This window comes from Taudactylus pleione, unplaced genomic scaffold (genome assembly GCF_031769625.1).
Source record: "Taudactylus pleione unplaced genomic scaffold, aTauple2 ptg000462l, whole genome shotgun sequence".
Classification (NCBI taxonomy): domain Eukaryota; kingdom Metazoa; phylum Chordata; class Amphibia; order Anura; family Myobatrachidae; genus Taudactylus; species Taudactylus pleione.
The window spans coordinates 1,461,545-1,488,406 of NW_028284864.1; the positions used below are offsets into that span (position 1 = coordinate 1,461,545).

At 49.1% G+C, this 26,862-nt stretch overlaps 1 protein-coding gene across 2 annotated transcripts in view; it reads right to left on the reverse strand.

Moving 5' to 3' along the window:
- The window catches only part of RAPSN (receptor associated protein of the synapse), a 61,101-nt gene that overhangs the window by 13,104 nt on the left and 21,135 nt on the right, over nucleotides 1-26,862 (reverse strand). For both annotated transcript variants that reach the window (XM_088448624.1, XM_088448625.1), the window contains exons 2-3: nucleotides 21,197-21,535; nucleotides 220-378 (exon numbers count right to left, since the gene is read on the reverse strand). In XM_088448624.1, coding sequence (XP_088304750.1) covers nucleotides 220-378; nucleotides 21,197-21,535 — 498 coding nt within the window. The remainder of the gene's footprint in view (nucleotides 1-219; nucleotides 379-21,196; nucleotides 21,536-26,862) is intronic.

A 26,862-nucleotide genomic window follows, 5' to 3' on the forward strand; every position in this document is an offset into this window, starting at 1 on the left:
GCCTGGATAAGAGTGAAAATATACCAGCTACATTGAACGTTTGTTAACCAGCTGCACAGTTTAGCCTATGTGCTTTTCAACTTCTCCTGGCTCCTATGCCTGGAGAAAAGGAAACCACTTCCAGAGTTTGAGCTGCAGCATTTTAATCATGATTACTGGACACCTACTAACTGGAAGGTGGTGATAATAGTGTAGTGCATTTATTCTTGTGTCTCATACCTCACAACACTCCATCGCATCCGTTAATCGGGCCAGCTTGCGGTACGCCACTGCCATGTGGTACTGGCTCATCGCTCTGTATTTGAGGCTCCAGCCCTTCCCATAATCGTTGACGAGCTCGGCGGCTTTACATGGGAAAAATAAAGCCTTTTCCAAATCCTGCAGGAAAGACACCAGTGATTGAATGGGAGACCATAGTGCCACTACATTAGGTCACCTATATCATTCAATGGTTATAGTTTAATTCTAGAAGTGATTGGTTGCAGCAAAACAAGACAATAAAAAACGTATTCTGAGTGATTTGATTTATAATAATTACTTTCATTTTTAAATCATTTGAACTGCAGGGAAACTGGTATATGGACCCACACGCCCAACTACATAAGCTGTTTGAGTCCGCGGCAGGGGCTGGCTGGCAACTTTTAGCCTTGGGGGCAAATGCATGGCAGAGGAGTAGCGTGTAGCCAGGGTGCCCGGAGCACGTGTGTGCTTAGGTGCCGCCTCCAAGTGTTCCAGGGAGGAGGCGGCTCCATATGGAATTAATGTAAAGTAAAAATAAAGATATGGGGCAGACCCCTTTAGTGGTGCCCATATGCAGTGCCCCCTGTGCCCCAGGAGAGGACCCCCTTATGCAGGCCACCAGTAGTGCCCCTAGTAGTGATCCTCCTATGCAGTGCCCCTTATACAGTGCCCCCAGTAGTGGTCCCCCCTGTGCAGTGCCCCTTGTGCCCCCAGCAGTAAGCCCCTTATATAGTGCCCCCAGTAGTGGTACCCCCTATGCAGTGCCCCCAGTAGTAGCCCCCCCCTTGTAGCTTGTAGTGCCCCCAGTAGTAGTCCCCCCCTTGTAGTGCCCCCAGTAGTAATCCCCCCTTGTTGTGCTCCCAGTAGTAGTTCCCCCTTGCAGTGCCCCCAGTAGTGCTCTCCCCCTTGTAGTGATCCCAGTTGTAGTCCCTCCCTTGTAATGCTCCCAGTAGTAGTCCCCACCTTGTAATGTCCCCAGTAGCAATCCCCCCCTTGTTGTGCCCCCAGTAGTAGTCCCCCCCTTGTAATGCCCCCAGCAGTAATCCCCCCTTGTAATGCCCCCAGTAGTAGTCCTCCCCCTTGTAATGTCCACAGTAGTAATCCCCCTTGTAGTGCCCCCAGTAGTAGTCCTCCCCCTTGTAGTGCCCCCAGTAGTAGACCCCCCCTTGATGTGCCCCCAGTAGTAGTCCTCCGCCTTGTAATGCCCCCAGTAGTAATCCCCCCCTTGAAGTGCCCCCAGTAATAGCCCCCCGTTGTAGTGCCCCCAGTAGTAGTCCCCCCCTTGATGTGCCCCCAGTAGTAGTCCTCCCCCTTGTAATGACCCCAGTAGTAGTCCCCCCCTAGATGTGCCCCCAGTAGTAGTCCTCCCCCTTGTAGTGCCCCCCGTAGTAATTCCCCTTGTAATGCCCCCAGTAGTAGACCCCCCCCAGTAGAGAGACACGTAATAAAAAAACCCCAAAAAAACACTGACCTGAAACCCCGCTCCTGGTCCCGCCGCCGCCATCCGCTCCTCCGTCCGTCCTCCCGGGCCGCTTTGCATTATGGGAGAGACTTCATATGACGTCATGATGCCTCTCCCATTACCCACTGCGGGAGCCAGAAGATGGAGCGGCTCCGGCAGTGGGCGCAGCAGCAGCTAATGAGAGTCTGTCAGACTCTCATTGGCTGCTAATTAAAACAAACACACAGCTGCCGGCGCCGGCGGCTGTGTATTAGTCAGTGTAGCGCTGGCCGAACTCCGTCCGGTCAGCGCTATACACGCGGTGCAGCCTGTGTCACAGAGACACAGACTGCCCACGGCCCGCATGGCGCTGCGGCCCGTGGGGCACATGGCACCCTGACTCCCGGGGCAGCCCGCCACTGGTCCGCGGAGACCCTGAATGCCAACAGAAAATGCCAGGTGCAGGTAATGCAAACCCCACCTTTAAAATTTAAATACATGTACATAATGGTATCAAAGCTTCACTAAACCTATATAAGAAGACTTGTCAACCATCCCCAATTGTCAGGGAGACTCCCTGAAATAGTAGCAATCTCCCTGACTCCCTGAAGAGTCCAGCAATCTCCCTTATTGCACCTTACCCCCATTATGTAGCTGATAGAAAAACGATATACATTCAAATTGTATGATCAGTGCAATTTCCATGCAATGGTTATAAGGCACAATGGGGGGAGATGTGTTATCCGGTGATATGGGGGTTTAGTGGTATCAGCGTACGTTATGTGGGGTGATATAGCTTCTCCCCAATGTATTAATGTGGGGTTGGGTGGTAAATGAGGGCGATACGTTATGCTCCCCTGTCATTGTCGGCGCTGCCATCTACAAGTTTGCGTGCCGATGTGCCACCCAATGTATGAACGGTCAGTTCGCCTGACCGTTCCGACAGCTGCAGCTATCGATTTCAAAAGCTGCAGCCGTTGTTCCCCTATCACCACAGCAAGGACTGCACTGTCCCTGGCTGCTGTGGCTGCCGGGCTGCAGGCTGCACGTGAAATCTTGCGATGCTTGCGAGGTCTCACGCATGCCCAGGGAGCCGGCAGGGAGGTGAAACACAGCGCATCAGCACTAGACGGATGCACGGTGGGCCCTGGCAAGGATCGCCAAAGGGAGTTTTCACTCCGCCATACGAGATGCTCTAACATCTCACTGGTACCGCTTCCTGCTTCACCTTGGCACAGAGGCGAAGCAGGAAGAGTTAAAGCGGAGCGATCCGTGCCACTATAACACATCTCCCCTAAAGATCCCTATGGCTCCATGCATTTTCACATAAGGTTTCTCTTGGCCGCTTACGGTATATGGAACCCCTTGTAAAACACAATACATGAGCAAGCCCTGAAAAGTATCAGAGTGTTTTCATCAACACGTAGATCTTACTGACCGCTTTGGGGCTCGTTTACATTTGAATGTTAGTTCATTTTATGACACGCCCCTCAGATGTAGCAGGACACGCCCACTTTACTGCCGTGCTCATAGGTGTTATTTTCCTAATCTCCCTGAAATGCTTTTTCAAAAGTAGGCAAGTATGATAGAAGCTGCTGTCTACCCCATACATGCCACAGTCATATAATGCCTGATTTAGATGTGGGTGCAGCCAAGGCCGTACCTAGCTATGGGCAACTGGTGCCACTGCACAGAGAGCTCACGTTCCCTATATCTGTGTCTGGCTATCAGGGTGCCTGGAATGGCACATCATACAATATATTGCCCCATGCAAATCACATAAAGCCTCAAGGTCCCATTTGATATCTCTACAGATTTGTTTTGCAGCTGATGATATTAGTCTGTGATGATTCTTTTTTTTTCATGCATTTGATATTAATTTATGACAGGGACCGACTGGGGACAAGATTCGGCCACGTCATTTGTAATGCGCACTGGAAATATGGATGTGGTTACGTGTCATTGGCAGTGTCGGCTCGAGGCATGTTCGAAAAGTGCGGTCGAACAGGGGCGCCACCCCATGGAGGGCGCACCCGTCCCAGCCATTCCCAATTTCAGCGGGACAGTCCCGTTTTTCGGGCAGTGCCCCGCTGTTCCACCCGCAGGACTAAGTGTCCTGAGGGAGGTCGGGCACCTCCACCGGCGGAGCTGTGCGGCGGTGCCAGCACCGGAGAAGAAGAATGGATGCTGCGTGCATGTGTGCGGCATCCATTCAGTGCAGGGAGAGAGATGGGGGCAGCTCAGCTACTGACGTAGTGCTGGGCTCGCCCCCAGCCTGACATTAAATGGGAGGTGTGGCATACGGACATGCCCCCAAATAGCGTCATTTAGGGGGGTGGCATAAGGTAGTTAGACCACACACCCTTTCCCGCGCTGCACAGGGCACAGCTCATGCTGGAGCCGGCCTTGGTCATGGGGCATGGCAACTGGGAGTGCCACGAGTCATGACGTGGCCAGGGGCGCCGAGAGTGGGGGGGGGGCGGGTACTATTTACCCGGGCTTCCTGAGGGGCCCGGGTCTGGCGCCACCCCCCTCCCTTCTCCCTCCCTCAAAAGCAGCCCAGCACACTGCGTTGCAGGAGCGTGCATAATTAAGCCCCTGCGACGACATACGCAGCCTGATCTCTAGATACCGACAGGAAGTTTAGCAGTTTGTGAGTGAGGTCTGACCTGCCTTAATTGTGCGTTTGGCTCCGATGGTCCCAATGTTTTTGCAGACTTGCTTGGTATTACGGATGTGAGAAAAGGGAAGTGGGCATCTTTATGTTGTGCTGCGATGGCATTGCGATCGCAGAACTGCCGTACACGCTTGCTGCCGTAATCGCATCAGCGATCCTTGCTGAATCAGGCCCTGAGATTGTGGGACAAATTCATCTGTTCCCGGTCAGACCAAAAAATATGATTTGTTATTGCTGCAAACAATGGCTTATTACCAGCAGTTAGCAGAAAAAAAAAATACTAATATTAACCAGCAATACTAGCCCATAGCGGCAGAATGGGGACTGTGGGCCTTTTTCAGAGATGGACGCAATTTCAATGTTGTATGCATTTGAGCGATTATTTGCTTCTGCACAAAAGTCCCGGATACCCTTACATTGCACGCACATACCCAAGTGTCCAATGTCCTTTGAAACTGCATACGGGATCGCTAACACTTATGAAGGGGTTTGCACGTTTCAGGGCAGAGACTGGGAGGTGACCTAAAGTGATCACAAATGTCTGGGAGCACTGCTGAGTTCCCAATCGCAAATCCACAGCTTCAGAGACCATGTAAAGTGGATAGAATAAACCCTAGGCTACTGCAAATGTTGATGTTGGTGTGTTTACAATCTCCATCACAATTGCACAGACCACACAGTCTTAAAGTGGGCGTCATACCGCTTGTACTCGCCATCACACAGTGGTGCACAAAAGGAAGGCTGAGATCAGCATATGCATACTCCCGCAACCACTATTGAGAGCGCAGCTGCGATCGCAGATACATTAGCGTCCATCTCTGAATCTGGCGCCTGAGTCAGAGTTGTGCGATATTTCTGCTGCAACTGCGATTTTCGCAGCTGTGGTTGTTTGAAAATATGCTAATGCAACAGCGGCTGGGACTTGCACTGAGACGCCCACTGGCGTCATCGCAGATGTTCGCAAGTACACAGGGGCATAGCGAGGATGGTTCCTGTGGATCTCCTCCTCCAGGCGCCTGCTCCGTCCAGGGCGCCTTAGATCAGCCATCCGGTGAAGGGCAGAGCACCTTCTGATCTGATCCTGAAGGTATGGGCGGAGCGGCTCTTGTGGCTCCACCCACACCACGTCCTTAGTATGGAGGCACTGATCTCTTTATCTGCCTCAGGCTCAGATCAGCAGCAAGTGAACCACGCCCCCCTTCCTCCCTTTGGATGGTTGATTTCCGGCACCCTGCATCATTGAGAGGTGGGGGAGATCTGAGTAAGGTGGGTTGTCTATGTGTGTGAAGGGAAGGGAGCTATGTTAAGGGGAAGAGCTGTGTGTGTATGAGTGTGTGTGGGGGTTGATCTGTGTGAGGGGGAGAAATCTTTGTGAGGGGGAGATCTGTGTGTGTGTGTGTGTGTGTGTGTGTGTGTGTGTGTGTGTGTGTGTGTGTGTGTGTGTGTGTGTGTGTGTGTGTGTGTGTGTGTGTGTGTGTGTGTGTGTGTGTGTGTGTGTGTACAGGGGGATCTGAGTGAGTGGGTAAAACTGTGTGAGAGGAGGCTGAGTAAGGGGGGAGAGCTTTGGGAGGGGAGCTGAGAGAGGGGGCGAGCGGTGGGAGGGGATCTGAGAGAGGGGGAGAGCGGTGGGGGTTCCAAGTGAGGGGAGCGCTGTGTGTGTGAGGGGGAGAGCTGGGGGGTCTGAGTGAGGGGGATATTTGAGTGGGGAGCATTGTGTGTGCTTGAGGGGAGGAGAGCTGAGTGAGGGGGAAGACCTGTGTGTACATACTACCCAACTGTCCCGCATTCAGTGGGACAGTCCCGTTTTTCTGGGACTGTACTGCTGTCACACCCGTGGGACACAGTGTCCCACGGTGGGGGGGAAGTTGGGGAGAGCACACCCGCGGCTCTGCATAGCAGAGCCGCAGGTGTGCAGAAGGTGAACAGATGCCGTGCGCACCGCACGGCATCTGTTCACTAGCGCAGGGAGAGCCTGGGGGGCTGCCCAGCATCTCGGAGAGTGCTGGGCATGCCCCCTATAGTGACGAAAACGGGGGGTTGTCACGAGGCTCCGCCCCTTTTAGGAAAGCTCTGCCCCCTTTTGGAAGCCTCACCCCCTTGTCAGGCGCACGCGCCTTTGGCGCACGAAGGGTCCCGCATCCCTCTCTTCAAAAGTTGGGATATATGTGTGTGTGTGGGGGTGGGATATGTGTGAAGAGGGGAGATCTGAGTGAGGAGGGAGAGCTGTGTGAGAAATGTATACACTGTATGTATTTATATATATACATTAATATGGAGCCCCAAGGCTGTATTTTGCATAGGGCCCTGTGGGGTTTTAATCCAGCTCTGGGACTGAGCAGAAGGGAGGAGGGGTTTTAGCCATGGGCAATAACAAAGAGGGAGGAGGCGGTCCCCTCCCATTATCACACCCGGCTTCTCCTCTTTTCCACCTGAGATGGGTCCCACCTACCACCCTGGCCCTGTTAGCATGGAGGAAATGATGGTGGCTGTGTCCCTGCCGCTGAGGGAAGGCCTGAGCCAGGTGCTGCTGCTGAGAGCCTGGGTCACGGCACCTATGACTGGGAGGAGCCTGAGCAGTGAGTCTGGTGAGGTCATGCCTGACTGCTCCGATGCCACATGCCAATAAGGGGCACTACTAAGACGTGTATAAGGGGCACTACTGTGGCACAAGGTGTATAAGGGGCACTACAGTGGCATAATGTGTATAAGGGCCACTACTGTGGCATAACATGAATAAGGGGCACTATTGTTAGACATAAGGTGAATAAGGGGCACTACTGTGGCACAAGGTGTATAAGGGGCACTACAGTGGCATAATGTGTATAAGGGCCACTACTGTGGCATAACATGAATAAGGGGCACTATTGTTAGACATAAGGTGAATAAGGGGCACTACTGTGGCATCATGAGAACTATGTGCATTACTGTGGCATAATATGAATAGTGGGGACTTTTGTGTAGCGTAATGTGAGAAAATAGCCAAAACTGTGGCATAACGTAAATTGTGTTCACTACTGTGTGGCTTATATTTTATTGGTGGAATTACTTTAGTGGGTTGGAATATATCTAGCCCTCCATGCCTCAGTTTGATACTGCCCCTAATGTTTATTTTTATTTCTCTTTAACTTGCCCTACCTGGCACACTTAAGAAGGGGCACGGTAGCACACACATGCTCCGGGCGCCATGGCTACATGCTACACCCTTGCCACCGCATACACAAAGGCAGCATTGCACGCAGATCATACAAACATCGACTTCTCGAGGAAGTACATATATGGTCACTCAGAATGGCCGCGGTAACTGAGAAACCGGAGCCATGTTCCTGTGTACTGGATCGCAGGCGTAGGATGTGATATGCCCCTGAAATGGTCAAGACACGCCTGCGTTTTTAGTCGGCACTCTCCATTGTCTCCCCCAAATGCTTCCCACCTGTCACTCACACTGTGAATAAGTACTGGTAGCGCGCAGCTACGGTAATGTACCTTGATGGATGCATAGTTCGACCCAGACGCCTGCGCAGTGGCAAAAAAACTAGAGATGAGCGGTTCGGATTCTGTGGAATCCGAACCGCTCCGAACATTGGGGATCCGAGTCCACCCGAACCCTGTTCGGGTGTTCACCGCCTGACTCGGATCCCCGTTCGGGGCCGAACGGCGGCCGCCTGATGTCGGATTCTCACTCCCTCCTCAGCGTGTGACAGAGCGGACGGCGCGGGAGCGGGGATACAGGTAAGTTTTATTTTTTTTATTTTTTTACTTGTCAAAGGTCCGGGGGCGCTACTGGGGGGGGGTCTGCTACTGGGGGGGGCTATACTACTTGGGGGGCCATACTACAGAGGGGCCTGCTACTGGGGGGGGCTATACTACTGGGGGGGGGTCTGCACTACTGGGGGGGGGGTCTGCTACTGGGGGGGGCAATACTACTGGGGGGGCCATACTACAGAGGGGCCTGCTACTGGGGGGGGCTATACTACTGGGGGGGGTCTGCTACTGGGGGGGCCATACTACTGGGGGGGATCTGCACTATTGGGGGGCCATACTACAGAGGGGCCTGCTACTGGGGGGGGCTATACTACTGGGGGGGTCTGCACTACTGGGGGGGGTCTGCTACTGGGCGGGGCTATACTACTGGGGGGGCCATACTACAGAGGGGCCTGCTACTGGGGGGGGCTATACTACTGGTGGGGGTCTGCTACTGGGGGGGCCATACTACTGAGGGGCCTGCTACTGGGGGGGGCCATACTACTGGGGGGGCCATACTACTACTGGGGGGGGGCTGCTACTGGGGCAGCCTACTACAGGGGGGGCCATACTACAGGGGGGGCCCATACTACAGGGGGGGCTACTACTGGGGCAGCCTACTACTGGGGGGGCCTGCTACTGGGGCAGCCTACTACTGGGGGAGCCATACTACTGGGGGGGCATACTACTGGGTGGCATGCTAATGGGGGGCATACTACTGGGGGGGCCTGCTAATGGGGGGCATACTACTGGGGGGGCCTGCTAATGGGGGGCATACTACTGGGGGGCATTCTACTGGGGGCACTGCATAGTGGACCCTACTACTAAGGGGACTGCATAGGGGGCACCACTGCTGGGGGACATTGTGTAAGGGACACCGCTACTGTGGGCATTGTGTAAAAGGGTCACTACTGTGGGCATTGTGTAAAAGGGGCACTACTGTGTGTCGTAACATAAATAAGAGACACTACTTTATGGTGTAATGTGAATCAGGCCCTATGTGCGGTGTAATGCTAATAAGATTGTGCACTGTGACTCCTAGGGCCGTAGCCCACTTTGTAAACAAGTACTATGACTCTGCTGGCCGTACCCCACTGGGTGGGTGCCCTACTTTTCATTTCTGCCACTGCTGTGTGGCAATGTGTCATAGATGTGCTTTATACTGTGGTGTCTGTGTCGTTGTGCCGCTGCTTTGTCGCTTAGTAACCAGTCAGCTCACTGCAACCTTTGGCCAATAATGTTGAAAACAATATTATAAGCTGTGATATGGTCTAAATTGACTGGAAATTAATGTTATTGAGGTTAATAATACTCTAGGAAGAAAAAAAAGACCAATTTATGTGATTTTAGCTTTTTTTGTCAATTTTTGTAAAAAAATCCAAATCCAAATCCAAATCCAAAGCCAGTCACCGCAGTTTGGCAAATCCAAATCCAAATCCAAAGCCGGACGACGAATTAGAACCAAATCCAAATCCGGCAAAAATGGTCCGGCGCACATCCCTAAAAAAAACCTCTCCATTTGCGGAAACATCGACATAGCGTATAACTCTGTACCAGGCCCCAGGTCCTGTGTGTGCGGGACACTGGCCTGTATGTAATGTTAAGCATTTGCATCTGTTTTGCGTAGTATTTTCTTTTTTTTGCGCTGCTCCAAGCCCCCTTATTAGCGTGGCACACTAGGTAATTAGTATGATGTACTGAAATAGCATGAGCTCCTTTACAACTGAGCTAATCACACATGGCACTGTTGGAAATAGGTCTGCCTTGCTGAAAGCTCCAATCTTAGAGGTGTCCTCTCTCTGGAATGGAGAGTAGGGAGGGGAACGGGCAGTGTCCTGTAGGGCAATGCTTCTTACATCCCAGGAATTCGTTTTCACTCTTGTAGATAGATGTAGATGGATCCAAACAAATGGACAGGAGCAGTATTGTCATTTTATGCTTGAAGGGGTTGATTCTGGGTGGCAGGCACAGTGGCTGTATGATACCTGTATCTGCGGGCAGCCGCGGTACCATGATTTACCACCTTATGCTAATGCATGAATGTGTCTGCAATCAAAAACCAGTGCCGCCCACTGATTTTACTCTAGCCGCCGCAAACGTCATCATTAGCATCGGCACATGTGCCAGCCCCATGCTAAGTGCCAGAGATCGGCCAGGCACAAGCACAGGACTCAGAATAGCACGGAGCTTTTCATACACGCCCATGACCCTCCCGTAACACTCCAGTGGCACTCCCACAAAGTCAGAGCAGTAATGCGCTCGCATTATTGCCCCCCAAAAATACCCAATAACACGAAAAGACAGATCCAGCCACGTTCCATATAACAGGATGGAGATATGCAAAAATTGTATCTGCCCATGCACGTTATACAAAAACTTTCCGATTGCGTCCGTGTACAGACATCAGTCTGACTGAGAATCAGCCCCACAATGTCTGGCTACTTTTGGATCAGTAATAGCACCAAAAATGCCTTCATACTGTTGGAAGGGGGCTGTGATGGATAAGGGTACTCTAAACTTGTTAACGTGGCAATCACATTGTCCAGGTAAGAAGTTGAACATGGTTCACTTCAAAAAGTTTGAGTGGCTTTTAATTATAATGATATGGGAACCAATCCTAAGATTGTACCTATAGGCGACTTCATATGTATGTCACAGAATTGGACATTTGGCTACTGTGCCTTTTGCCCATTTTGATAACATCTGTAGGATACCATAAATATTATTCCCAATGACCAGGTTCCTTTCACATGATATTCAGATTTATCTCAGAATCCAGACTGGCATCAAGGATTAAGGGGTCTGTTCATTATTCCTTTGTGATTGTCTGTTAATCGTCTCATTGCACGTTGTGGCATCAGATACAATTCTACCAGAGTAATTTATTATTTCTCTGGTGCTGGGACAGCTATTCTGGAAAGCTGCTGTCTTGACGATCCCTAACACTGACACTTTTGCCGCTAATTTGTAGCGATGAAAGTTTACACTGCTGTCTGCTGGGATTGGCCCGGCAAGGTTAGTACTCATACGTGAGGAGGTGCAGAGTTGGGGGAAGGGGGATCCAAACGGAACCCTCTTCACCACCCCAACTCCTCCACGTTGGAAGGAGCAGGGCGATTAGCTCCATCCGAAGATGGTGTCAGTTCCCGCCATCAAACTCAAAACACTTTTAATTTTCAGAGTTTGAGGAATGTAGTCCCCTTCCTGTTGTATGGGGTTGTTGGGTAAGCAGGAGATGTCAGTGATATTTGCTGCATTACCTATGTAATGAATAGGTCTGGTCCTTTAATTATACGATTTTATGTAAAATATAATATTTTAAAAAAAGTCACTGAAAACCCCTGAATGAGTACACAGGACAGTGTGCATCTGGGCAGGGTCAGTGGTGGTGGGCTTTCTTCTGGTAGGAAGGTTTCACAAGAGCCGCTGGGAGATGTGAGGGGGCCTGGTACTGGGGGGGGGGGGGGCGCGACCTAGCCCTTTGGAAATACCCCGACTCTCTTTACATGCTTAGCGACTGCTTATTACGGGTGTAGCTGCGATCTCCCTTGAGGTCTGGGCCCTGGATCACAGGAGGATGGCTAGCCCTGGCATCATACACACTGTACCCCCTTGATGGCTGCCCTGAGCCCCACACAGTTCCATACTCTATGGAGTGGACTTATTCCAAGCATTTGGTTTGCACACACAGGGGCTGAAACGGAGTTGGCCACAATTGCGTTGATATGTGGTGAGGTCTGAGTGCTGGGAGCCTGTCTTAGCCCCTACTCACTGTAACTCTCCCCTCACTACACTAAGCGTCAGTGACCATTGATTCTCTTACCTGGATCACTGTGTCTTCTCTAGCTGCTGCTGACTGAGCTCCGATCTCTAAACACTGCAGTACACTTCCTGGTTACATGACACATTCAAAGTGTCCATCAGTGCTCAAGACACGCCCCCCCACACTCCGAGACATGCCTCTATTAGGTCTCTTTCTGTGCAGCTTACTGCCCATGGTGTGGCCCCGCTCCCAGCTCTGCAAGTAGTGTCTGACTATACAGAAAGGATGCTGAGTTGTTACTGCCTCATCTCTCGTCTCCCTGCAGTCCCCGGGTGCTCCACAAAGCTGGTGAGTGTTAACTATAAAAATGATTACAATAAACAAAGAAGTGGTTTTTAAATGATAAATATTTACTTTGTATTCTCAGGAGTATGACAATGTGCATTCAATAATAAAGTCGCAATTGCAACCATATTCAAGGTGGCACTATTTTAAGATTTGTACCAATCGTAAACAGCAGCATACATATCTGGTTAAAGCATAACGTATGTCTGAGCAATGAAGACGTAAGACCTCAACATCATCTGAGCCTTTACAATTAGCCAATCACAAGCGGTTCACCAGCACTGGTGTCCCAATCAGCATATTAGCACCACCTATACCTGACCACCTACAAATAACACAGCTTTCTCTGGTGCAGAGACGCCTTTGTCCCGGTCTGCATGTGTTCGCAATTGGTGCACACATGCCCCTGCTGTACATGAGCACATATGTGTGTGCCCACCTCTCTGAGCACTTACACAGCGATGTCATGCAAGATACACTATGCCAACTAACACAGGGCCTAATTCAGTGATGGACGATATCGCACAGCCCCAAGGAAACAGCTGTGCAATACCATCCAACTAAATCCAAATTCAGCAGGAAGGGTCTGTTGGAAATAGACACTCCTTGCTCCGTCTGCGATCCCAGTGCAGTGTCCGTAGACACTGCCTTGGATCATTATCGCGACCTTTGCAGAGTGTTGGCTGGACTCATGAAGCCGATTAGTTAGACGTCTATATGAAATATTACATTTTTTCTTTGTGTCAAAAATATATCCGTTAGACTGTAGACATTGGTGTTTCTAGAGAGGAGGGGACCCGTGTGCAGTCTCCGTCATGGTCCCCCTTCTCTCCGCCCGGCAGCGCACTGAGCGATGAGTGGCCAGTGCCACACTTACAGACTCTGGGCACTTGAGTGTGCCCAGAGTTTATAGCGCATGCACAGGTCACTGGGAAAATTGCCGTGGCGGCTATTTCCCCTGTACCGCGACCATTTTCCAGCCGTTTTTTTACAGCACAGATACCGGCGCTGACGTGGGACTCCAGAGAGGTAAGTATATTATGGGTGCAGGGTGTGTGATGCGCCCCCCCGATGCGTTTCAGCATGAAATTTTTAAATATTATGCTTTTAATAGTAAAACATTGCCCTATTAAGCATTGCCTTTTTAACATCTAGCCGCTGTTAATTAAATAAACTCTGGCGCAACTACAGTGGTGTTTTATGTTTAGCGGGGTATTCACTCATGATTATTATTTTTGGCAGGACAATTTTTATTTTTAGACAAATGAATTGCACAGACATCTTATGAATACAGTATAAAGGGCTTTAATTGTTCGAGAGTTTAAAGGTTCAGTAAGATATAAAATTAGAATGCATAAACTGATATTGGAGGAGGTGGGAAGGGAAACCTAAAGGAACAAAGGGCCTGATTCAGAGCCGGACGCAATTAGCGCTCGCTCATCCAGAAAATAGGGGTGGCTATTCAAATGAACCGTTCGCTCTTTGCAGTCTGTTCACGCCTCTATGTCTGAACGAGCGAACAAAACTTGCGGTCGTTTTTTGGAAAAATACGCCCCCTGGCCGCTCGCATCCTACGTCATGTCCGCTATTTATTAGATTAATCGAGTACATCGACCAGCGTATGAACTGCTTGCTATTCTTGTGGTTGGTTTTTGCTACCACAATCTTGCGAGCAGTTCTGGCTATAAAATAACCCAGTGACGTGGTCAATGACGCTGCTGTTTTCATTATGCACACCCATAAAACGCCCGTTTTGACCTTTAAGCACGCCTGCGTTCTGATCTCCACTCCCCGTTTTCAAGCACCTTCCCCTGTTACCACCAACATACGCCTCTTTCTGTCACTCAAATTATCAGGCATTCGCTATTTTGCAAGCACATGAATTTCGACCGCACTGACTGGTTCGCGCTTGCGTATAACGGTCCGTATGCATGCGCAGTTGGGCAAACATCGCTCGGAGCGAACGAGCGGCCGCTTACGAGCGGCTCTGAATCAGGCCCAAAATCCTGATCTTAACCTCCAATAGCCAACTGTGAGAGGCAGTATTGTATAGGTAGAGGCCCTTTGACAGTCAAGCAAATCCCAAACATATGACCTAGTGTTTATTCTAGCACCCTGCACCTGTCACAACCCCTGCAGCTCCTCTTTCCTGCCTGGAGTGTCGTTCTCTGCTCCGGTGCTTCTAGCACACTCTTGTCTGTAGCTCAGCAGTGTGTTGCATCTGCTGAGTGTGCTAGAAGCACCAGAGCAGAGAGCGACATCCCAGGCAGGAAAGAGGAACTGCACGGGTTGTGACAGGTGCAGGGTGCTAGAATGAACACTATAACCCATAACCTCCCATACAGCTGAGCTGTTAACTATACTGCAACTGGGTGGCACTCTATGGTTTCTAATCATCTATATCATGCCATTGAGTCATTAAGATAGTCAGCAAGTTTCTGCAATTGCTTACTACAGTATGTACCAAGGACAGTGGCAGAAAGATTTAAAATAAATACTTTTTTTTTTCAAATTTTAATTTTTTTAATTTGAGTCTGCACTGGAAGCTGGAGACGGGCACCCGAGTGCATTGCAAATGTGGGGCCAATCAATGCCAGGTCGCACATGCACAGAAGGGGCCCTGACTGGCTGTGATAAAGCTGGGTACACACTAAAAGATGTGTGTACCCAGCGATGCGACAGACAACCGCACGGACGACGGGACGACATATCGGGTGGCCAGTACATCACCCACTGTCTCTGCCCGTCACCCTCTGCCTGTTTCTCTCTGCTCTCCATCTTCCTCTGCCAGCAGACCCGTCTGCGGAGAGACGCCAAACAGCGCTGCTGACATCAGACAATGGTGAGTTTAAAAGGGGGCACATATTATTATGTTATTAAAGGGGAGTACAGATTATTACTATTGATTAAAGGGTGCATATATTATTTGATTAAAAGGGGCACAGATTATTACTGGACACTGGGATGCTGTCTGTAAAGTTTGGTGGGTACTGGCACACTACTGTGTGACATATTATGGACTCAGCATGGGGCCTAGAAGGGAGAAGGTCCAAAGCTTATTTTTGCACCTGGGCCCACCATTGGCAAGTTCTACCACTGCTCTCAGGGGATGGATAATTAAGGGAGGGCAGTAGGGGCCCCAGCCCAAAGCCCAAACCAGGCAAGTTGGAAAGAGGGCACAAAGAAACAAATAGGACGCGTTAAGGCAAGAGGCAAAATTAACATAAAGAAAAGAGAGAAAATAGAAAAATTAGAATGGGATCTGTGTAATGTGACTGACAATGTAATTCTACATTAACGTATAATTCTTAGCATCTCTGCCCCAATATTTATGGAAATGTTATGTTATATCATAGTGGTCAGAACTTTGTGTTACACAAGATGGTGGTGGATAAAACGCGTTGCTGACCCGTTATTCAGTGCACCGTGATTCCAGACACAACTGTATACAAGATGCTGTATCAGCTCAGGTGTCTTTCGAACAGGGGGCCTGATTCAGAGCCGCTCGCTCTGAATCAGGGCGGCCGATTTGTTTTAAAAAACCCGGCCTCCTGGCCGCTCACTAAGCTGTGTGTGACCACCCACAGCTTTAGCGAGCGGCCAGGTGATGGCCGCGATGGTCGCAACCATCGGGCTTGCGACGAGATCCTTGTGGTAGGGTCTCGTCTGCCGCAAGCCCCGGTGAGCTTCCAGCTCTAATAGAGCCGGAAACTCACTACTGACATAACTCGTGATGTCAGTAGGGCCGCCCACAAACAGCAGGCATTCCTTCAGGAAGGAACGCCTCCGTTTGTCCAACCACCCCTCCACCCCGCCTATAAAACGGGGCGAGCTGTTGATCAACATCGACAGCCGCCCCGTTTGTAGCGAGCCCTGGAGTGAGAGAATTTCTCTCTCGCTCCGGGACTTGCGCACGCGCATTCCGCGAGTGCGCAATGCCCCACCATCGACCCGCTTGCAAGCGCATAGCGCTTGCGAGCGAGTCTGAATCAGGCTCTGGATCCCCTCACTGCTACACTTTGCTTGTCTATAAGCAGGTCTATGTACTAAGATGCTGATGTTACCATTGTATTTCTGCAACTTAGTAGCAGCTGCGATTGAGGCGCAATATTGTGCTACAACTGCGCTGCCGCAGCTCCATGGCTCTGCAAATTGATTGACAGCTTTTATTCTAAGTCATTGGGTAGATACACAAGATCTCTACCAGTTATTCAGCTTCACAGTGCACCCCAGCACCCTGCTTACACAGATACAAACCAATGATTTCTTCACACACGGACCTTACAACTGCGGCTTCGCCGGTCTGGCGGCATCTGTGTAAAGATTTACCACACAAGAATGTAGCAATTATAGAACCGTGGACTCAAAATGGTTCTTCCAAATATACAGTAACTTGAGCAGGGTGATTGCAATGCCTTCTTGCTTCCTTCTGGAGGCTGATGCATTGACTCTTATCCTTCTTACATGCATGCAGAGTGACTATGGTACACTTTATAATAGAATCATAGTGTATAATATCAAGTTTAGAATTTTTATATGCTGATAATACTCCCAAAGCTCATATACTGACAATTGGATATTGCCTTTTTAATGTGTTGTATATGTGAATAATTTTTTATTTTCTATGATGTGGTTTTGTTATATAATTCATGTAAAATAAATGTTATTAATTATATCGGTCCATATTGAGGCTTTCTTACAAAGTATATCATATGTCTCTTCCGTTTTGACATAGCACGGTAACAAGGATGTGTGATAAGATGACAGTGGGCGTAGATTTCAGTCTTACATAATTACAACTCCATGCCGATGGCGCAGAATTCCTAGTCACGCCTATGACAATCAGCATTGTGTGGGGAGCAGTGATTCATAGTTCTATTAAGTCTTCCCCTTGGCTATTTTCTGTAACTTCATTTATCTCCGCACTGCTGTCTGTAATATTATATCCACTCTCACCGCGGCACCGCCTACCTGTGTAATATAAATATGTGTATACACTATTTCGCCGTCTGCTTTAATTGTGGCCTCTGGGCCTGATTCAGAGCCGGACGCTATTTGCGCTCGTTCGTTCAGAAAAAGGGGCTGGCTATTTAAATTGAGCGCTCGCTCTTTGCGGTCTGTTGACGCCTCTATGTCTGAACGAGCGTCCGAAACATGCGCTCGCTATTTTATAAAGACGCCCATTGGCCATTCGCATCATACGTAATCTCCGCTATTTATTAGATTAATCGAGTACATCGAAAGGCGTATGAACTGCTCGCTATTCTTGTGGTAGCATTTTCCTACCGCAATCATGCAAGCAGTTCAGGCTAAAAGACAACCAAGTGACGTGGTGGATGACGCTGCTTTGTTAATTACGCACACCCTTAAAACGCCCGTTTTGACCGTTTGGCACGCCTGCGTTGGGATCTCCACTCCCCGTTTTCAAGCACCTTCCCCTGTTACCACCCACAAACGCCTCATCCTGTCACTCAAATTAGCAGACATTCGCTATTTTGCGAGCACACGATTTCCAACCGCACTGACTGGTTGGCGCATGCGCATTACAACCCATACGCATGCGCAGATGTGCGAACATCGCTCGGAGCGAACGAGCGGCCGCTTACGAGCGGCTCTGAATCAGGCCCTCTGTCTCATTCTCCCCCCTACCTGGACTTTTTCACTTCCTGTCTCCAATTTTACTGTAACATTCTGACAGACACTTTTAAACACGGGGCGATTCAGCACGCTGTTATTATCGGCGCAATTCAATTCACAGCTCTGTTTAGTCCGACTAGATCCACTTAGTTGGAGAATGCAGTTTAGCGTGCCTTAAGCCGGGTGTTTAGTCACGCTAACCGGCATTCTCCGACTAAGGGGGTCTATTTACTAAGCAGTGTTAGGAGACAGAGTGAAAAGTGATAAGAAAGTGATAAGGTGCCAGCCAATCAGCTCCCAACTCTCATTTTTCAAACACAGCATGTGAGATAACAGTTGGAAGCTGATTGGCTGGCACTTTATCACTTTCTTATCACTTTTCACTCTGTCTCCTAACACTGCTTAGTAAATAGACCCCTAAAATACTGTCCTCGAGGCTGTTAATGCTGCGCTAAGCCAGAAAATAGTCACTTTAGTCGGATTTCTGTTCGCACCTCAGGAGGGAGCGAGAAGAAATCCTTTAGTCGGGCTTAACAGTGCGGTCAATTGAATATCTTCGGGACTTCCTTCCCTGGGCTATTTACCATTGTGCTGAATTGAATCACCCCCTTACAGACCAAACATTGGCTCTGGAGAGGTTACTTAATAAGAAGGCACTAGTTACATTGTGGCTATAGAGAAAAGTCACATTTTATGACAAAAGGGATAGTTTTCACCTGTAATTGTGCAGGTAATACACAAATATAGGTGGAACAATAGTTATTGCAAATTAATTCATTCTAGGTAGTGATCTCTCTAATGCTGGACATACACTGTCAGATAAAATGTTTGTCAGACCGACAGTCAGACATTTTATCTGGCAGCCTGACACCCTGCAGATATCGTGGCCATACACTGGGGGGGATTCATGAAAGCTTGGAGAGAGATAAACAACCAATCAGCTCCTAACTGTCACTTTACAGGCTGTGGGCTCGATTCAAACCCTCTCGCTATATGCGTACGTTCGCACGCAGAGTATGGAAATCCGGCACACACCCAGCAAGGCAGGCGACCGCACGGCAAAGCACAAGCACGCCCACTATGTCTTGGTGTGCGATCGCTTTGTGTATGTAGACGCCCACCAGCCTGTCTTAAGACGCCCACTTGCGCACGTCATCTCCAGGAAGTGTATGCAACCATCGGTACCATCGGATGCATATACGCAGCACTTGTGGTTGACTTTACCCTACCGCAAGCACTGCGAGCACTTCAGTGAAAAATTCAACCAGGTGACGTGTACTATGATGCTGCCTGTTAATTATGCACGCCTCTGAAACGGCGTTAAGACACTTAGGCACGCCTGCGTTCGCACCTCCACTCCCCCGTTTTTAGTGGCCTGCCCCTGTTACCACCCACAAACGGCTTCTCCTGTCACTCATTCAGCTGGGCTGTCCATGCTCGGCGAGCGAACACTTCCCGATCGCTAGGACTAGTTCACGCATGCACACATTGCGAACCATCGCCAGCTATTGAGCGAACGCTTCTTAGCGAGCGGGTCTGAATCAGGTTCTGTGTTTGAAACATGACAGTTAGGAGGCAAATCAGAATATTCTGATCCACGGGACAAAGTGGAGAGTAATAAAATATTGTTTTGACATCAAACTTTTCATTGGATTAATCTACATCTGAATAAGAGGAGAAGGAGGGAGTAAGTTTTCAACCTAATCTCCCTCCCTGAAGATACCTTTGTTTGGAGTGACCTGTTTTTCGACAATAGTGAGTAGGGTACACCCACACTTATGTCTTTTGTATAAGAACCGCAAAATATTGTCAAAGACACCTTAATGTGCTTAATTTTGTCCCTTACATTGTGAGTAGGGATCGCTGTTTTTGCTATATTATCAAGCGTCTTTATGTGTGGATGTCATTAAATTTTAAATACAACACGATGGATACTTTTGGCTGTACCCTCCTTCATTGTGAGTGGAAGTTTCTCTCTTTAAGTGCTTTTGAATGTTATGGTACATACGCACAGTCAGATTTTTCTTCAGATCTGAACGATACCGATTTAAAAATCGTTCATATCTGAAGGAAAATGTGACATATCTGACATGCCTGAACGATGGACGATGAACGATGCGCGTTCCCGATGGTCAGATAACGATATCTGACATCTGATGTGTTTGCAGTCAGACTTGGACGATTCCATTCATTTTAATGCAGTCAAAAATCGTTCAATCGTTCAAATCTTTGGTAAAATCGTTCAAATCGTTCAATCGTTCATCTGACAGATCTGACAAATCTGACTGTGTGTATGCTCCATAAGATGTAGTTTCATTAATCATCTACTGTGATTTATGTTTTTTATATATTTTTTTTGTTTGTTTATTCCCCCCCCCCCCCTATTTATCACTTGTCTACATGGGAGTAAACGTGTAACGACCTGATCTGGACAACATTGAAAATTTAAGTATTTTCCCGTTAAATTTTTAATCATTAATTTTTTCTTCTTGAAACTAGCGCCACTTCACTATCAGAACTAATTTTTTTTTTTCGGTAGTTAGGAGCTGATTGGTTGGTACTTTATCTCTCTCCAAGCTTTCATGAATACCCCCCACTGTGAGATATTGCACACTGTATAGCCACGGTATCTGCGTTCCTCCCCATGTGAAGGAACAGAGGAAATATCGGGAGGATACGGCAAAATTTCTCATGTCCGACCGTCTGATCATTGCTGATCGGTCGCAGCCACACTGAATGCAATTATCGGTAAATATCAGCCGATAATATGCGTATTGGGCCAATAATTGCATAATGTATGCTTGACTTAAGCCATACTTAGCGACTTTCTGGCTGCCCCCTCCAGTAGGAAGTAGCCAGGTCGGTGCAGCAGGGGGCGTGGTGGCATAAGTGGGCGGTGCGGGGGCGTTTGGCATGATCGCGTCACTGCGGCTCCACCCCCGTTATACATTGCCTAGATTACCGCCATTATAAAGCAGGGGACGGGACTACAATGACGCAGTTCTGCACAACGTTGTGTCAACGCCAACCCCCCCCCCACCCCCACTGGACAGCCCACTTTCACTCCATAAGTGGGTGCGAGTACGGGGGCGTGTGTAGGGACTCAAGCAGATGGCAGCCAATCTGAGATACTTGCCCTCTCCTGCGGGACACTGGGAGCACCATCTGATTTTCGGGAGCCTCCCGGCCGTTCTGGGAGACTAGGCAAGTACGGCTTAAGCATTTCACAACAAGAAGCTGACAGGTGCTGGTTATCTTAAAAATCAATTGTTTTCTATCTGTACAGCAGCACACACACATTATATATAGGCATGCAATGAATAAACCAAACTTTATATATAAGCTGGCTAACCTTGAGCTGTGTGTAGAGACCCCCGAGGCTGCAGCAGACCCTACACTCCAGCATCTTGTCATCATTGTTATGAGCGTATCTTAGAGCCTTCTCAAAGCATTCCAGGGCCTTCTGATACACGCTAAGGCCGAGATAGGCATTCCCCAGGCTTAGGGACACCTGCCCGTTCAGCTGCAGACTGACAGATGTTCCCTGCATGTTCAGGCAAGTCTTGCAGTACGAGATGGTCTTCTGAAACTCACACAGTTTCTCGTTGCTGCGGGCGAGGTTGAGGTAGCTCTCCGTCAGGTAGTCCGGGTCCTCCAGCTCTCGGGCTGTGTCAATCTGGATCACTGCAAACTAAAATGACAGATTTATGTACTGCACTGTATGTGCATTCATATACAGGACTACTTGTGTGGGTAAGGTCACATTATACCAGTGGTTCCCAAACTGTGCACCGCGGCACCCTGGGGTGCCTTGGGACACTTGCAAGGGGTGCCTCAGGTTGGTGGTCCAGCACCAAATCAAATTATTTATGGTCAATGTAATGTAAATATGTGGACAAATAGAAGCGCAAATCTGTCCACCACCACATAACTGACCCTAAGTATGACAGGTCAGCACAATTTATTTCACTTTACTACTTCACTAGATTTTTTTCTTAATTTGTCATTAACAAACATTCGCCTTATGGGTGCTGTGAAAACAATGCTGATACACTGGGGTGCCGTGATTCCAAAAACTATGGCAACCACTGCATTATACTATGGCAACTCCAATTATCCAAGTATCACCAACAGGCCATGCTTCCAGGAATTCTAGGTGGGCTAATGACTGACCTAACAAAAATAGATGAACTCAACCTGTGCATTAATAAAGAAATAATGAACCATGACCTGTGCGTGGTACTAGAGGATTGCAGTTGGGAATCCAGGAACTAGAGGTATATATCGGTCTGTACAATAGTCCAGGTTATAGTGTTCCATACTGTGTGTACGGCCAGGCAGCAACCAGTGTCCCAATTCATTTTCAGGTATGGTTTTCCCTTTGTTGCCTTAGGTACCACAACACACAGTAACACTGGACCTTGGGCCTGATTCAGCACGGATCGCAATTGCCACCGTGTACACAGATCGGCCGATGGTTGCCTACTGCGCATTGCCCGTCCGCCGCGATCGCACTGCGATCACGCACGCACACAGGGATCCATCGCAGAGTGTGTGACAGGTCATGAGCATTTGGGGTGGTGACGGGAGAGCGGTCGGAGAAATGCAGGCGTGCCAGTCCGTTGGAACGCCATTGCATGGGCATGCTTAAATTAGCCACTGCGACGGCATTCGCAGCTTGTGTACTCACTGCGTGCGATGAGACTTGGAATTTCTGAGACAGGTCAGAGCTGCTGTAATTGTGATGGGACGATGTGCTTCGATGTTACCGATGTATACGCAGGACTGTGAGCAAGGTGTAGTGGGCGTCTCTATGCTGGCTGAGCGGTGGCAGACATTAGCATATATTTGCAGCAGCATTGGCGTGCGATTAAGCAGCTGCGATCTCAATTTGTGATCCGTGCTGAATCAGGCCCCTTAATCAGTGTCAGTCTAAAGCCTCCCATACACGGTGCGATATGCACATTGCGATGATATGGGGGATCCGACAGCCGACATATCGGGAGGTCCCCACACACGGTGCAATCGGGTGGCCGACCGCCCGATATGCTGGCACCCCCCTCCCCCACCCACATAGTGATGCATGTGATCGTACATCGCATCCCCAGATCAAATTAACCTGCAGTAAGATCAGGGGGTGCGATGTACCACCCCACGGGAGCGTGCCATGTCTGATGTCATGCCCATACACAGCGATGTCGTACCAATCCGTCGGATCGGCTGCTTTATCGCACCGTGTATGGGCACCTTTACACTTAATCACAATTTGCATTTTTTTTTTGTATTTGTCTAATTTCTGTGATCTACTCAGTCAATCGCATCTGCAAAACTAGAGCCGCAACTCCCTGCCCGTAACCTCCCCAACTCCGGGCCTTATTCACTACGGATCGCTGTGATTACACGCACGGTTCTGCAGCGAAAATATATGCTAATGTCTGCAACTTCTCACCCGGCATAGAGACGCCCACTACCGCTTTCGCTCATCCGTAAGACCTCGCAGTCCTGCGTGTACATCGGTAACATCGAGTAACATCAGCCCTTCACGCAGAATTACAGCAGGTCTAACTTGTCTCGTCACATGCAGTACTGAAGCTGCGTATGCTGTCGCAGTGGTTAATTTATGCACGCCCAGTAAACGGCGTTCAAACAGACAGGCACGCTGGCGATTCTCCGACCACTGCCCGTCACCACCCCCAAACACTGACATCCTGTCACTCACTCTGCGTTGGCTTTGTATCTGCATACATGATCGCAATGCTGACCCATGCACGCGCACTGCAGTGCATGTGTAGTACGCACCATCGGCCAATCTCATGAATCAGGCCCTCTGTCCCATTGTCATGCCAGGCTGTCATTTACCATCCCCTCAGGTGCTGATGACCAGCAGGAAAATGCCGGCAGCCGGGGAGAAGATGTAGAAAGTATTTTGTGAAAAGAAATAAAAACAGGTGTAATGGGGGAAGGTAATGGCGCGGCAGGGGGGACTTTAAGTTCCTCTCTATTTCCAATTTTCTTCCACCATACAACATAGAAAAATACTTGCACCCTCTTTTAATTTATGTGCCCCCATAGAAGATTTTGCCAGGTGATCCGTGTGATCACCGAGAATTCATGGAGTCCAAGATCTCCCCCCAACCCGGCATCCATAAACTCAGGGACACTCACATTTGAGTCCCATCTTTTAAGTGGTGCAGCCCCTTAGCAGCTATAGGACCTGATTCAGACCCGGTGGCTAAGTTGTGCTCGCTCGCTCTGATTGATTTTCGTCCGACTGCGCATGCGTATAATTCGCAGTGCGCGTGCGAAAGCCAGTCTTTGGGATAGGTTTTTGGTTACTCGTAAGCCAGTGCCGTTTGTGGGTGGTAACTGGGGAAGGTGCTTGTAAATGGGGGAGTGTTGTTGCGGACGCAGACGTGTCAGGCCGACAAAACGCCGTTTAAAGGGCGTGCATAATTAGCAAAGTAGCGTCATTGTACACGTCACCTGCATGTATTTCACCCCACACTGATCACTGTGCTTGCAGTGGGTTAAGGCAACCTCAAGAGCTGCAAGCAGGTCCAATGGCTCTCGATGGTCCCGATTAATCCTATGATGACGTGTGTTGCGAGTGTCAAAGGGGCGTCTTTATACACTTGCGAGCGCACTTTGCTGTAGCTCGCTAAAACATAGAGGGCGTCCTTACGCAACGCAGTGCGAGCACATCATTTAAATATCCAGCCCCTTTTTGCCAAAGAGCGGCCGCAACTTGCGATCAGGTCTGAATGAGCTCCATAGTCTAGGAAACACGTGTGGCCACGCCCCTTCCCATACCGTCTGCAGCGGCCAGGGTGCCCAGTTAGGGAACAGCACTGTTAGGGGGGTATTCGGATGACAGATCAATAGTAAAAAGGTCAACAATGACTAGGTCAACACCAAATGGTTGATATGCAATAGGTTGACATGTAAAAGGTCGCCAGTGCAAAAGGTCGACATGATTAAAAGGTCAACAGGTTCAAATGGTCGACATGCCAAAAGTTATGGGAGGGTTTTTTTTCAACATTTTTAAGGTTGAGGTTACGGTTAGAGTAAAACTGGGTACACGCCTAACAGATATATCTACTGACTGATATTCTGTTACGTTGTGTAGGGGGTTGTATATGTTAGCGCCACCATCAGGGAAGGTACAGTTGGAACAGATGTAAGTTTAAGGGGAGGCACAGGGGGTACATTGACTGGACCTGCCTTATCGGGGGCATAATTCACTGATGGCAGCCCTGTACGCGAGACAGACCCAATATGAGAGGATTTGACGGTGACCACACTGGGTTTTTCTGCTTTTTTTTTTTTACAGTAGATGTTTTAAAAACTTTCTACTATTGTGGGAAAATGTATTCATTATACAATGTACCGACATTGAAGAAAATGTGGAGTTAAGAGAGCCTTATATTTGTCATAGTTTTGGCACCTTCAGTCAGTAGTCAGACAAGCTTCTGAGAATGGGGGGGGGGTCTCACTTAATACATACAAGAAAGGATATACCGCACCGAGAAATATATCCATACCCGGCTTTTTCCATCCATCTCCTCTCTCGGAGGGAAAGTCCAGGTTCAAAGTTGCAGACACAGGGGCTTTCACACGGGCCCCCTCCTCTCCGCCCGGCAGTGCACTGAGCTGTGAGCGGCCAGCGCCGGAGTTATAGACTCTGGGCACTAGAGTGTGCCCAGAGTATATAATGTATGCACAGGTCACCAGGAAAATGGCCGCGGCAGCCATTTTCCCTGTACTGCGCATGCACAAACGATGGGAAAATGGCCATCACGGTCATTTTCCAGTTGTTTTACAGCGCCGGACCCCTGCGCCGACGTGGGACTCCGGAGAGGTAAGTAATATTATGGGTGCAGGGTGTGCGGTGTGGGGCCCCACTGGACCCAGGTTCCCCGCACACCCTGCACCCATTATAGATACGCCCGTGTGCAGGGGCCATGGTGCAATAAATGGAGTCATCGCTCTCCCAAACCCTGCTATCAAATGGTAGAGGCGGGGCCACGATGACATAAATCACTGCGTATCACGTCATCAAGTCCACGGAATGCCTGATTCCCCCGGGGAAGTGGGAGCGATCAGGGAATCAGGGAGGCTGGCCTGCTCTACCAGGTGTCCAGGGAAGCAATGCAACATTTGGGAGTCTCCTGGGCACTCCAAGGGGTAAATTTACTAAAGTGAGAGTTTTTAGAAGTGGAGATGTTGCCCATAGCAACCAATTAGATTCTACTTAACACTTAACTAGCATCTTCTAGAAGATAATACCTAGATCTGATTGGTTGCTATGGGCAACATCTCCACTTCTAAAAACACTCTCACTTTAGTAGCTTTACCCCCAAGAGTGTAGGCAAGTATGCTAAAATGTCTGCTGCAATACAGGTCTAGGAAACCCAATTCTGGATAAATCTGTGTACCAATCTCAAATGATATAGTAGATTAAGCTATTCTCCTCTAGTTACATATCACACAAGTATATCAGGAATGGTGTAAAGGTGGGTACACACCTGACAGATATATCTGCAGATGATGGTCGTTCATATACACAGAACGGCCATCATCTGCTTGTGTCCTCGGGTCCCGGTGGCCGGTGGGCAGGTCGGGGGTGTTTCCCGCCCCCCTCCTCGCGGCTGTCGCTGTGTGTGTACGGGCGTTCTGCAGACATATCTGTCCATCGGCTGTGCAGCACAGCCAATGCGATAGGTCGGTGAACGCCGACGTTCACCGACATATTGCAGGTACACACTGGCCGACGGGCAGCAAATACATTTCGCCGATCAATTGATCGGCCAATGTATCTGTCAGTGTGTACCCAGCTTAAGCCGGAATAAACTGTACATATAAAACCCAGAAATCGAGAAAAACAATATTACAAATTGTAGGCACGGTTCAATTAAAATGAATAACTTTATTAGGTATAGAATCAAATTGTATGTACTGTAAGTTTTCATCCATACATTAAATATTTTAATAGTTGCAGCGATATATTGTAATTATAAA